The sequence below is a fragment of the Corvus moneduloides genome, chromosome 23, assembly GCF_009650955.1.
Source record: "Corvus moneduloides isolate bCorMon1 chromosome 23, bCorMon1.pri, whole genome shotgun sequence".
Taxonomy (NCBI): domain Eukaryota; kingdom Metazoa; phylum Chordata; class Aves; order Passeriformes; family Corvidae; genus Corvus; species Corvus moneduloides.
This window is the reverse complement of record NC_045498.1, coordinates 6814835-6827121: the sequence shown is the minus strand read 5'-3', so window position 1 is coordinate 6827121 and position 12287 is coordinate 6814835. Positions and strand designations below refer to the sequence as shown.

Sequence of the window (12287 nt, the reverse complement as noted above, 5' to 3'; positions counted from 1 at the left end):
TAGAGTAAATAGGAGAAACTTTCATTTTGTTACAAAAGTAAAAGGCATAAATACATGGTGAATCCTACACGGCTGGGGCAGGCCTGGCTGCTCAAGGTGCTGCGGGGCTGGAACCCCTTCCCCTAAAACCAGAGCCGTGCTGAGATGAGGCTGGCAGGGGGGAGCTGGCCCGGGGGGCTGCAGGGATAAACTGACCAGGAATGAATTCCCATGGGGAGAGTCCTCCAGCGCACGGACACGGCTCGGAGGGGCTGGGGGGGTTGTGTGGTGCCCCTGGCTTGGCTGTAAACGCTCTGGAGTGATCCTGCTCCTTCCAAAATCTCATTGGAATGCCAACCACGACATTCCAGCATCTATGGCGGGCAGACACCGTCACTGAGTGTCCAGCCGGTGGCCACGGGGAGCCACCAGCGGCCTCGGGGTCCGTCCAGCGGCGGGAGACAGCAGGAACTCCGGTTATTGCACTCGTTGTTGGGGTGGCTGTATGGCTTCGAGCTCCGAGCCCGCGGGACGCCTGTCCCGGCTCCCGGAGGGGGCTGGAAAAGCTTTTCCGTGCCGCGGCCGCTTCCCCCCGCTCTGGGGGAGGGAGGAAGGCGCAGCCCTGGCGAGCGGAGGCACTCGAGGTGGTCATGGCTGTGGGCTCGGCTCCCGTGGGATCTCCACGAGAGGCAGAGGCTGCTGGGGCTCGTGGCACTGGATCCACCCAGAGCGAGGAAGAGGAGAGGGGAGGAAGAGAAGGAGAGCGTTAGTGCCAGAAACGGAGGAGTGAGGAGCAGCGGGAGCAGGGCGGAGCACCCAGGCTCGCTGGCAGAGCGGGAACACGCTGGGACAAAGGGAGGAAGGGGCTCCATCCCTGCCCCGAGGCTCAAGGAGCTCATGGGGTGCTGCAGGGGGGGGGCAGAGGGGCAGCTCCACAGCCCACGGGTGACACAGGTCACCGACATGCCCTGAAGGAACTTACCTCGGCCACAGGAGGAGGAACCAGGTGTTGCAGAGAGGAAAATGGGCAGAGGGGTCACCTGAGCCACAGAACGGGTCAGGAATGGGGGTACAGGGGCCAGCCCTGTCCAGGCCACAGCTCCCTCCAACACGGAATCTCTGCCTTGGCCGGGGTCTCCTCACACGGCCACTGCAGGCTGTGCTCCAGCCAGCCCCAGGCTCCAGAACCCTCTGCCATCCCCGGCCACACGGCTCCCACCCGGGTCCCACACGTGTCCCCATGCAGACTGGGTGGCTCCAGCCCATGCCAAGCCCAGCACAGAGCCGGGGGAAACCAAACCCATCCTGTTCTGGCAAAGCCTTCAGGTGCCTCCTCACCCTCCCAGCCCTGGGACCCTGCCCCCGTGCCGGTGGGATCCTGGTGGGATGGATGGGGCACACGGATGTCAGCACAGCTGGGGGCGATGGGCTCCGAGGACAGAGCTGTCATGCAGTGGAGATGAGATGGATGGCTCGAGTGGGTGACAGGGAGAAGAAAGCACTTTCTTACCAGGCAACCCTCAGAAATCGGGGCAAACATCCGAGGAAGGGCAAATCCCGTCAGGCTGTGCAGGAAATGGCAAAGTCCTGGCAGGCATCCTCCTGGGGAAGACACCAGAGGTTATGCACCTCACACCTGGCACGGGGCCCGAGGGGCTGGCACAGACAGGGAGCACAGATCTCAGCTGGGGAAAGGACACTGAGGTGACAACAGTGGGGAGGGGATGAGCCCCTGCCCAGCCTGGAAATGTGGGACAGCAAAATCCCTTCACTCCAGCAAGAGTCACAGCAGCACCAGCCTCTGCTCATCCTTCGTGGCAGGAGCTTCCAGGTGAGGCCTGAGCCTAACAGAGTCCAGCTGGCACCTGAGAGATGCCAAACACCAGGACACACCCGCCCTCTTCTGTCTTCAAGGAGGAAAATAATCATCCAAGCAGTTAACTCTTTAAAAATAGAATTTTATTGAGTAACAAAGGAAACTGGTTTAAATAAAAACAGGAAGGAGTCTGGCCCCTGGTAACCCCCTCCTCACTGCTCCTCTGCCATCCCCCTGGCACAGGCACTCAGAGAGTACAAAGCATGATGCTGGTGAACTCAGGGGGGCTGGGCTGCCCCCCAAAACCTGCTGCCCCTGCCCGAGGTTGAAACTGGTCTGTCTGATCCAAGGAAACCTGACAGCAGCTCGGCACTGTGAGCCTCTGCCCTGGTGCCAACGTGCACAACGCTCCCTGCGCAGGATAGAAAACGTTCTACGTAGAAAAAAAGTCCTACAAATTGTGCAAAAATATCCAGCAGCTTTTAATAACACGATTCAAGTATTGCTACAAGGTTTGTGACTCTCCCTTCGCCCCAGGGACACAGAGCTGGCTGGCTGGGTGCTCATGGGTGAGCAGCTGGAATGGCTCCCAGGGCACTGGGGACAGCCCTGGGGACACTCTGCTGTTCAGAGACCCAAACCAAGAGCACACCATGAGCTTATTGGAGACCAGCACCCTCTCGCTGCTTCCTCTGTGAAACTCCACCTGGGAAGGGTGTGACCCTCAGGAATTCACACACTTTTCCGTTGCCTTTTGGTCTCCTGAAGTCCGGGCACAACCCAGGGAAGCTCCAGTTCCCAAACCTGACCCCTGTAGCTGTGACCTGCATCTCAGGAGAGTCACAGAGCACAGAGTGTTTCTTCTTCCCCATTAGAGGAGGGGTCCCCGACTTGTGTCCTTGCTGCAGAACGTGTCTGACCAACTGGCAGGGCCAAAACACAGCCCCCCCCAGCAACCAGCCAGAAACGGGACCAGCAGGGATCACCCAGGACAGCCTCACCTGCCCCAGCTCTGCTGGGAGCCAGAGTCCTCCCAGCTGGACAGCCCAACTGACCAAGGCACAGCAGCTTCTGGAGAGGGGAAGCTGCTCCAGCCTGAGAGACAGAGCAGCCCTTCCAGGTGGGCACAGGGAGCAGGATGTGTTCATGCAGACAACAGGGACACAGTGCCCACCTCCCACCTTGGCCCACCTCATGATTCCCAGCAGGATTCACAGAGATCCCCTGGAGCTCAGGGGCCTGGGGGCTCCCCAGGGATCCCCCTGCTTCCAGCACCAGTCCAAGGGTCCCATGAGCTGTCGGGCTCTTTCAGGCAAACCCCCTGACAGGCCACGTCACAGTGAAACAAATAAACAAAAAGTAATAAATAAATGTAAAAAAAGAAGGCAACACATGGCTCGAGTCCTTGGCAGCTCTGGGTCCCAGGGCTGTCCCTCCTGAGGCCGGGGACGTGACAGGGGAAGGAACTGGCTGGAGCAAGGTGCAGGCACAGCAGGCACTGGGAACATCACAGCACTGCTAGGGAATGCCTCCTACCATGCTGGTGTCAGTTTTGGCTCCAAAGGAAGGGATTTCGCTCTTGGGACTGGACGGGGTCCCGATATCTGGCTGGATAAATCCTCTTCTGTCTATCAAACTGGAAAACAGGAAGGGAAAAGGAGTTCAGGGAACAAAGACTGGAACTGGGAGCTCACAGGTCACAGGGAAGACTCTCCTGGGAGCTGCTGAGCACAGCACAGGCAGGATGCTGGAGCATGGGGCTCCTGCCCAGCAAGAGCCACAGGCCCGTCCCATGAGCCACAGGCCCATCCCATGAGCCGCCCACCTGTCTTACAAGCCACAGGCCAGCCCGAGCCACAGGGAGCTCTGGGCCACCACAGACTCAAAGGGGAACTGGCCAAAGGGCTTCACAACATGAAACCAACATTAAAGAGGAACAAACTGGAATAAAACACTGTTCTCCCCACAGCCTCCCAGCCTGGCTCCCTGAATGCACAGATTGACCAGCTTGGAATGGCAGCACCGCATTTTGGCACCTCTGAACCCAACAAAAAGCCTGGGGACACTTCAGGGAGCAGGGTCAGATATAAAATACAAACCACGCTTTACTCTGCTGCTGTTACACCAAGTTAGCACCACCGAGCTGCTTCACGACTCCAAACTGGATCCTCCTGGGATCCCCACATTCCCAGGACAGGCTGGGAGCTCCAAGGCAGGTGCTGAGCTCCAGCGAGGAGCAGAGCAGGGCCTGACTCTGGCCAACTGCACCACCTTGTGACGAAGCTGCAGCTGTCCTGTGCTCAGGGACACTCGCAGCCAGGGAAGAGCCTTTGGCGGGGGATACCGAGCATCCCTGGAGACCTCAGTGCTGGTGAAGCCCTGAGGGTCTCTGCCCTGCCTGGTGTGGATCTCCCTTGGCTGTTTGCCACGAGGCTCAAGCCTCAGAGTACAGGAGCAAAAATGTGCCAAGAATCACAGAATCGTGGAATGGTTTGGGGTGAAAGGGACCTCAAAGATCACCTCATTCCAACCCTGGCCACGGGGACCAGAAGTGCCTGTACTGGTATTGACCATCTGCTGCCAAATCCTTTGGTGCTGTTCTTCCCCTCATCCAACTGCAGGGTTTGTCTTACCTCCAAGTTCCGTTAAACAACTACAAGTGCCCCAAACTCATCACGTTCCAACACAGCTCATCTCCTACTCATCCATCTCCAGCCTTTCTCTGCAGAGTGGGAAGCTCTCCTCCTCACCATCAGAGCACATGTGTTTGTGCTGACGTGGACCACGACAGATCTGTCCTTCCCAAGGCCCCCCTCCCACAGCAGGATGCAATTCCCAGTGCCTGGAGGTCTCTTACCTGGGATGGAACGGTCCACACAGCACTGCACAGCAGTTTGTGAGGATGCTTTTATGGCTGTAGGGATTGGCAAACTCCGAGCCCCTCTTGTTTGACCAGGACCCTTTGATCTGAAAGGGATGGACACAGGTTAGGAGGGGAAGGATGCGAGAGCAGGCAGTGACATGGTAATGGATCCTTGCTGCAGGGGTGGGAGGTTGGGAGCCCCCAAGCTGTGCCCTCCAAGTGCTGCACAGCAACGTGTCACTGCCACCACTGTCACCACACACCAGCCCCGTCCTCCTCCTCCCCTCGTGCTCTCCGAGGCTGGCAGCCCATCAGAGCAGCTCGTGGTCCCTCCTGGGTCCCTCAGGCTGAACAAACAGCGAGGGGATTCCCAGCCCAGAGGCTCCTCTGTCCCCAGCCCAGCAGCTGCCCGGGCTCTGCTTTTGAAACCACGTGTGGCACAGGCGGGTGGGCAGCTGCCACACCTGGCCCGGGCTGCACTGAACCATTACCAGCATTTACCAGCACATTTCCTCCTCTTGTTTTACTTCCTCTCCCCAGCTGCAGCAGAAGGCTGGAGCCATGGGCAACCAGGCCAGAGAGGCAACGGGCCACTGGTGGTCTCAGTGCTGGGGTACAAACTGAGCTTCACTCACACAGCCCTGAGCAGTTCTGCCACACCTCTGGATGTAAGGTGGAGGGGAAAGGGGAAAAGGCAAAAAAGAAAAAGGATGCAAACATGTCTTCTGCAGTGCTGGAAGATCCCAGCAAGGATTACAGGTACTTCTGGCCTGAAGGGTGAATTTTGATTCCAAGGATCAGACAGATCCTGCTTCTTCATACAATCTGCCCCACTCGGGGCACTCATTTGGTCTTTGGAGTCTGTGCACACCCCAGATTTGAAGGTAAATCTCATCAGATGTCTGTGCATCATTTGCTTATTAGAGATGAGGAACTGCCAGACACAAAGGGACTGGCCCAGGGTCCCAGAGGAAACCCGTGGTTACACGGGATGCTGAATTCAGATCACCAAGCTCACACCCAAATACACCTCTGGGCTTTTTAATCTCAGAACTCCTAATTTTAAGCAAGGCCACAAACAGACTGGAAAAAACACACACGTGATGGTTCTAACTCAGCCACCTGGAAGTGCAGCTGTGGGCACAGGCAGTTTGCTCTGCACTGGGCTGTCACAGGCAGTGAAACACTGCACTGAGGAAGCCAAGAGTTCCCTGAAAACCTGCTCAGGATGGGCCATGGACAGCCTGGCAGCAGGACAAGCACCCAGGTACTTACATCTTCATTCGTCGTCAGGTTGGAGGCGACTAAATAAGTGTGAAAACCTGAGAGGCCCAGAATAGACCAGACTGAGAAAAAACAAATCACCAGCTCCAGCACAGTGAAAACAAAAGTCAAGGAAGTCTCAAGGAACAAAATCATCCTGCAAGGAGAGGCAGAGGACTGTTTGGTGAGGTTTGGGCAAGCTTCCCGTTCCCCGAGCTGGTCCGCAGGGATCCACCAAGGCACAGCCTGCTCCAGCTCTTCCTTTTTCACCTCAACTTGCGAACTGGGAAACAACTTTGTCACCCACCCTTAGTCCCAGGTAGCCAGGGGGCTAAATTAATTTGAGGAAAGGACACCAGGGTGACCTGCAAAGAGCTCCTGGCCCCTCTCTGTTAGTGATTAGTGGTGCTGGGCACCCCGAGCAGCTGCTGCCAGCAGAAGGATATCTCGCAGGGGTTGTCTTCAGAGTGGCCAGGAACCCATCCCTCTGAGAGCCTGCAAAGCAAAATACAACAAGGAACGGCATGCCAGCAGGCAGCCCTGCCCCTCCAGCCAGAACTCCACCCCCGTGGGCCGTGTGGATGTGTCTGAGGATGTGCCTGAGGAACATCTGCAGTCTGGAACGCTGCAGAAACGTCAGTGCACGGATACGGCTCCGGGAGCTTTGGGGGTGGTGGGAAAGTCACCTTCCCTGCCAGGGGAAGGGTGGATGCACCACCAGCTCATCTGCTCTGGGCAAGAAAATCCCATCCCCAGCCCCCAAAGTCCCTCTGCAGCGAGATGCAGCTGGATCAGGGGCTCCCTCATGTCTGGGACCCTTTAATCCCTCACCTGCTGTGACCCACCCAGACCCTTGCCGTGCTGTGTCCCACAGGAGCAGTGACCCAGAGCTGTGCTGGGAGCACCACAGCCCCTCCAGGCCGGGGACTTACGCAGGGTGAGGTGGGTGACGACACAGGCGAAGATGAAGGCGGTGAGGAAGGACAGGGACAGGATGAAGGCGTAGAAGTAGCGGTAGTTGCGCTTCCCCACGCAGTTGCCCACCCAGGGGCAGTGGTGATCGAATCTCTCTGGAACGAAGGCTTGTGGTGAGGGGGGCTCCTGCCACCTCGCACCCAACACAGAGCAGACTCTACTCAGCCTCCCAGAATGAGGAGCTGCAAACCCATCTTCCCCCTCCACCTCGAGTCCAGAGGCACAGAGTTTCCGTGGTGTCTGTACCAGCCTGGGGACAGCCAGGCCACACGCATCGAGGAGCCCGCTGCAAACCTCGTGCTTGTGGAACTGCATTTTCCAGAACCCTCCTCCCATAACTGGGGAAAAGAGAGCCATGGAGTCTTGGATGTGCTGCCCCTTGCCCTGAGCCACTGCACTGGTGCTGCTTTGAATTTAAATGCAAAGGAGACAGCCCACCCAGTATCTTCTTTTATAATTCTTCAGGAGAAGCAAAAATCTGTCCAGGAACACAAGTGACAGGATCAGTGACAGGACCTGAGAGAATGGCTGGAGCTGGGTCAAGAGAGGGTCAGGCTGGATATTGGGAAAAACTTCTTCCCCCAGAGGCTGCTGGGCACTGCCCAGGCTCCCCAGGGAATGGGCACGGCCCCGAGGCTGCCAGAGCTCCAGGAGCGTTTGGACAGCGCTGCCAGGGATGCCCAGGCTGGGATTGTTGGGGTGTCTGTGCAGGGCCAAGAGCTGGATCAATGATCCCTGTGGGCCCCTTCCAGCTCAGGATATCCTATTATTGACCACATTTCCCCTCACACCCAGCCCCGTGCCCCCTCACCGACGCAGTTGTCGCAGACGCTGCAGTGGGAGGTGCGCGGGGGCCGGAACATCTTGCAGGTGTAGCAGTACTTGAGCTTCACCACGTACTTGTTGATCACCACCTCCATGGTGCGGGCCGGGGGACGGTACGTGGAGCTGCCCATGCTGTCTGCAAGGACAAGGAGGGGCACTCACACCCCTGTGTCACCCCTGTGTCACCCCCAGCTGCCTCCTAGCCGGAGCAGGGGCTGGCACATGCTCTCCTGGCTTGAACAGAAGACAAGACAGGATTTGTTGCAGGGTGGGCAGCCAAGAGCTCCAGTCAGCTCCTCGCAGCATTATTTATGGCCTGTCTTTGTTCAGTGGCAACGCTGCTGGGATGCCAAGAGGAAGCAGTAAGTGCCCAGCGCTGTGGGAACGTCAAGTAATTTATAAATAATGAGTGTAAAGCAGCAGCCCAGGAACAGCAGCTCATCTCTGCGTGTCCAGCGGGTCACAACAGCAACACAGGCTGTCAATGCACGTGTGGCTCTGCCTCTGCTGTGACAGGAACCTGGGTGGCCCTGGCAGGAGCATCCCTGCCACCGCCTGTCACCCCACAGCCTCCAGGGATTCCTCCTCCTCCAGGTTTAAACGGAGGATTTTTAGGGACACTGCAAGTTACATCCGTGTGTGCTGGCATTGCATTATTCCCTGGGGACTGGAGACTGTTCCCGTGCACAGCAAAAGCTGGGAACCCACTGTGTCACGTCGGCAGTTTTGGGGGTTATTCCTTTAAGTCACTCCCTAAAAAGTACCTTTCCAACTGTGAGGAATTCTTTGAAAATAGTGATGCAACCGTGAGCATGTTAAGAGGATAAAAAGTGGATTATATTAACAGTAACAGCTGGCACATCAGGCAGCATCTGCAGCCAGATTACTGCTTTAGGCCCTTATAAATAGAAACATGGATCACCACTCTGGGGATATTTAAAAACCATTTTTAAAGTCAGATGTAGAATTACTGCCTTGCATCTGTCTTCCGTGGGACAGATTCAAGCTGTCTCCCATCAGCTCCACTAAAGCATTTATTACAACCTGTCACATCAACGAGGTCCACAGCTCCTGGATGCAAACATCTCCTTGGCTGTCCCCAAACCAGCGTGACAGAGCAGTTTTTGGAAGAGGACAAACATTAGCCTACTCTAAAGAACACCCTGCAGCACAGCAGGCTCAATGGCAAATCACAGTATCAAAAAGCATTAATTATCCTTCAACTCTGCTGCCTGGGAAAGCGCTGGGACTGAACGGGAACAAAAAGCACCTGAGCTGCTCTGCAGATCCTCTCTGAGGCACTGCCTGCTGTGCCAGAGGAGCTTGTTGCACCTCTCACCACGACTGGTGAACACTGTCAAGCCTCACAGTCTGATACTCTGGATTCTTCTCCCCCCTGGACAAACCTTAAGGAGCCAAGACCCAAAAAAAGGGGCCTCACTGAGCCTGAAAGGTGCACAGACACACACAGAGCCATGCACAGAACCAAACACAGGAGAGGGGTCAGAGCTCTCACCAATTCGCTTTTCCAGGTCTGCAGCCTCACTGGGGGTGGCTCTGGGCAGGATTCCTGGGTCTCTGAAGCTCGTCTGGAGCAGGCAGCTGATGACAAAGAAGAAGAGGACGGCGGCGATGATGGGGATGGCCAGGGTCAGGTGACTGGCAAGGAAGGGGCAGCTGTTAAAAGATAAATGAAATGGAATTGTTATCAATCATTGCACAGGCCCACTGTCAGCTGGAACATCACACCACAAACTGCCATGGAGTAGCGGGCTCAAGCACTGTTGCTTTGTGGAGCCTTGTGGGTCAACAACCTTTTTGGAGGCATCAACCTTTGGGGGTTATCAACCTTTTTGGGGGTGTCTTGTTCAGAGCCAGGAGTTGGACTCGATGATCCTTGTGGGTCCCTTCCAGCCCAGGATATTCTGAGTCTATGAACAGCAAGAGCCAGCTCCTAAAACACTGGAGTGGAACTGGGAAGAGGGGGTCTGAGGCACCAAGACACACCCAGGGCCCTGCACACAACCTCTTTGATCTTCTGCAGTCCCAGAACCACATCTCAAAAACCCACCAGCTGCCCCAAAGCCTGGTCACCTCTACAACAGCAGCACCAAGAACACAGGAACAACACCCTGTGCTGTGCAGGGATCAGAATCGCCGTGACCAGGATCCCATTGGGTCCAGCGCATGGACTTGGCTTTGATTCAACAGCTTTGCTGCCTCTGGATGACTCTGTGCCCTTCAGGGCATGCCAGATGTTTGGCTGAGGACACCTCCCAGCATCGGGTGCTGTGACAAAGCCACCAGGCACCTCAGCAGCTGACCTGGGGCTGTTTTTCCATAGACGGGGACCGGTGTGATCACACCCCACACCAGGGCAGCTCCGGTACCCGCAGGTGGCAGCTGAGGACAGCAGAGGACACAGCCCTGCACACACAGAGCCACTGTCCACTCCTGCAGAGGACTGATCAGCACAGGACAGGCTGCCCCAGCCGTGACAGCTGCAGGCAGTGCTCAGGCTCTGCAGCACTCTGAGAGGATTAAGCAACTTTTGTTTCACCTCTCCAGCTCAGCTGTCCAGAACAAAGCAGCCACGGAGCAACAAAACCCCTTCAGTCCAAGCCTGAGCCCCTCAGTCACCAACAGAAAGGTCTGTGAAAGGAGAGACGTGAGCTTGTTGTCACCTCTTTCCTGGGAGAACCTCCAGAGCCCACTCTGCCCCCTCAGGGAACAAGAAATCACATAAATCATAGAATCCCCAAATGGTTTGGGACGGAAAGGACCTTAAAGCCCATCTCATTCCACCCCTGCCATGGGCAGGGACACCTTCCAGTATCGCAGGTTGCTCCAAGCCCCGATGTCCAACCTGGCCTTGGACACTTCCAGGGATCCAGGGGTAGCCAAATCTGCTCTGGGCACCCTGTGCCAGGTTTTCCCATAGAAACCATGAAGTGCAGACACAGGCAAGATGCATTTGCTGTCAACCAGCAAATTGCAGCCTGTGCAACAGAGGCATCCTGCTAAAATAACAACTTGGAGAGCCCCAGGGCATCTTCAAACTCGAGAGAGTGACTCGGCAAGAAGGGAGGCAGAGCAGATGTCCTGGGTTCTCTGCCTGGCCACACAAAGCCGTTACTGTGCTGAGCTGCCCGTCAGCCCCAGCCCGGGCAGAGAGAGCTGTCAGGGCGTGGATGATGCTGAGAAAGGGGTTTTTCCATCGGGATGCTGTGTCTGTTTCCCACAGCTGCCTGTCCTTTTCAGCTCATCTGACTTCTCAGAACCTCTAATCCGATCAAATACTTTCATCTCCCCACCAGCAGGCTCGGGCAGCTTTACTCCGACACTTGCAGGGATAACGCCGTGATCCAAAGGCAGGCGTGGCCCCCCGCTCCAGGGAAAAGCGGCTCCCATCCCTCCCGGGACAGAAACAGAAGCAGGACATCAGAACCCTCCGAGGTGTCAGGAACCCACGGTGATCCTTCCCCAGCTCCCCAGGGCAGCTCGGGACACAACGGGATGCTCCTGGCTCTCCCCTCTCTCAGGCTGCAGGAGCAGGGAGCTTCCCTGGACCAGCTTTCCAAAGGAAAGGGGCCTGGGGAGATGCCGCTCCCTCCTCCCCAGACTCCGCTGCACAGGGGGGGCCGAGCTCCAGTGCAGACCCTGGACGTGGGACCCCGAGGCGTGTCACCATTTAGAAACACTGTTCCTAGATCCCAGTGGTGGACAAAGCCCACGAGCCTTGGGGGTTTCCCGGCTGCAATTCTGGGCCAATTCTCTTCTTGGGAGCAAGAGGGGAGACTTGGGGGCTGCATTTAGAGGCCGGGGGGGCATCCTGGGGGCATGTTAAACCCCTTCCTGGGGCCAGACAGAGCAAACAAAGTGCAGAACAACCCCTGCCCCTCATAAACACACCTGGGGACAGGTGATGGGGCAGTGACTGCCTGCAAAGGGGGTCTGGGGCCTGTACCGTGGGAAAGGGCTCGGGGGGCAGCGGGGAGAAGGGAGGAACACCGGGAATCCCACGGGGGGAAGATGGCCCCCAGCCCACCCCCTCCCAGCACGGGGGCCAGCGTGGGTTGCCAGCTAACCCCGGCTCCCCCAAAAGGAGGGGCTTAAGGAGGGGGACAGGCGCTGCTCGGAGCCCCAAGGGGAGGACCCGAGGCACAGACCCCGCACGGCTCTGGGGTCCCGGTGCCGCGGCGGAGGGGGGCCCGAGCCCCGCCGGCCCCAGACTCACTCGAAGGCGAAGAAGAGGCCGCTGGTGGCCAGGATGAGGCCGAGCGTGAGGGCGAAGACGCCGCTGTGCCGCGCCAGCATGAGGCGGCCGCCGCAGTAGAAGCGGTTGCGGCCCGGGAACACCTCCCACTTCCTGCGGGGCCGCCGCGCCGCTCCGGCCCGCGGGGGAACGGCGGCCGCGGGGGGCGGCGACCCGCCCGGGCCCGGGCCCGGCGTCGCCGCCGCCCCGGGCGGGATCTGCCGGTACTCGCAGTCCTTCATGGCCCCGCCGCGGCGCCCGGAGCCCCGGCCCGGCCCCGAACCCCGGCCCGGCCCCGCCGGCCCCGCCCC

General features: G+C 57.9%; 1 protein-coding gene across 4 annotated transcripts; it reads right to left on the bottom strand.

Moving 5' to 3' along the window:
* ZDHHC18 (zinc finger DHHC-type palmitoyltransferase 18) lies at positions 1-12233 on the bottom strand. Of its 4 annotated transcripts, none has more exons than XM_032132358.1 (10): positions 11959-12233; positions 9238-9398; positions 7708-7857; positions 6854-6991; positions 6287-6416; positions 5934-6078; positions 4653-4762; positions 3332-3431; positions 1490-1581; positions 1-693 (listed from the first exon to the last, which is right to left on the bottom strand). In XM_032132358.1, the coding sequence occupies exons 1-9, from the start codon at positions 12216-12218 to the stop codon at positions 1540-1542; spliced, it is 1236 nt and encodes a 411-aa protein (XP_031988249.1). In that variant the 5' UTR covers positions 12219-12233; the 3' UTR covers positions 1-693; positions 1490-1539. The 4 variants fall into 4 exon arrangements, with proteins under 4 accessions (XP_031988249.1, XP_031988251.1, XP_031988250.1 ...); XM_032132360.1 differs by having other exon boundaries at positions 5934-6036; positions 6368-6416; XM_032132359.1 differs by having other exon boundaries at positions 1-1581.
* Positions 12234-12287: the final 54 nt, after the last annotated feature.

Excerpts from the sequence above, each read along its gene's own strand:
- ZDHHC18 (XM_032132359.1), bottom strand. The coding sequence starts at position 12,218 with ATGAAGGACTGCGAGTACCGGCAGATCCCGCCCGGGGCGGCGGCGACG. Across the intron at positions 6,079-6,286 it reads GGGCCAGGAGCTCTTTGCAG|GATGATTTTGTTCCTTGAGA; the intron begins GTCACCCTGGTG and ends CTCTCCTTGCAG. Across the intron at positions 4,763-5,933 it reads ACCTGACGACGAATGAAGAT|ATCAAAGGGTCCTGGTCAAA; the intron begins GTAAGTACCTGG and ends CATCCCTTTCAG.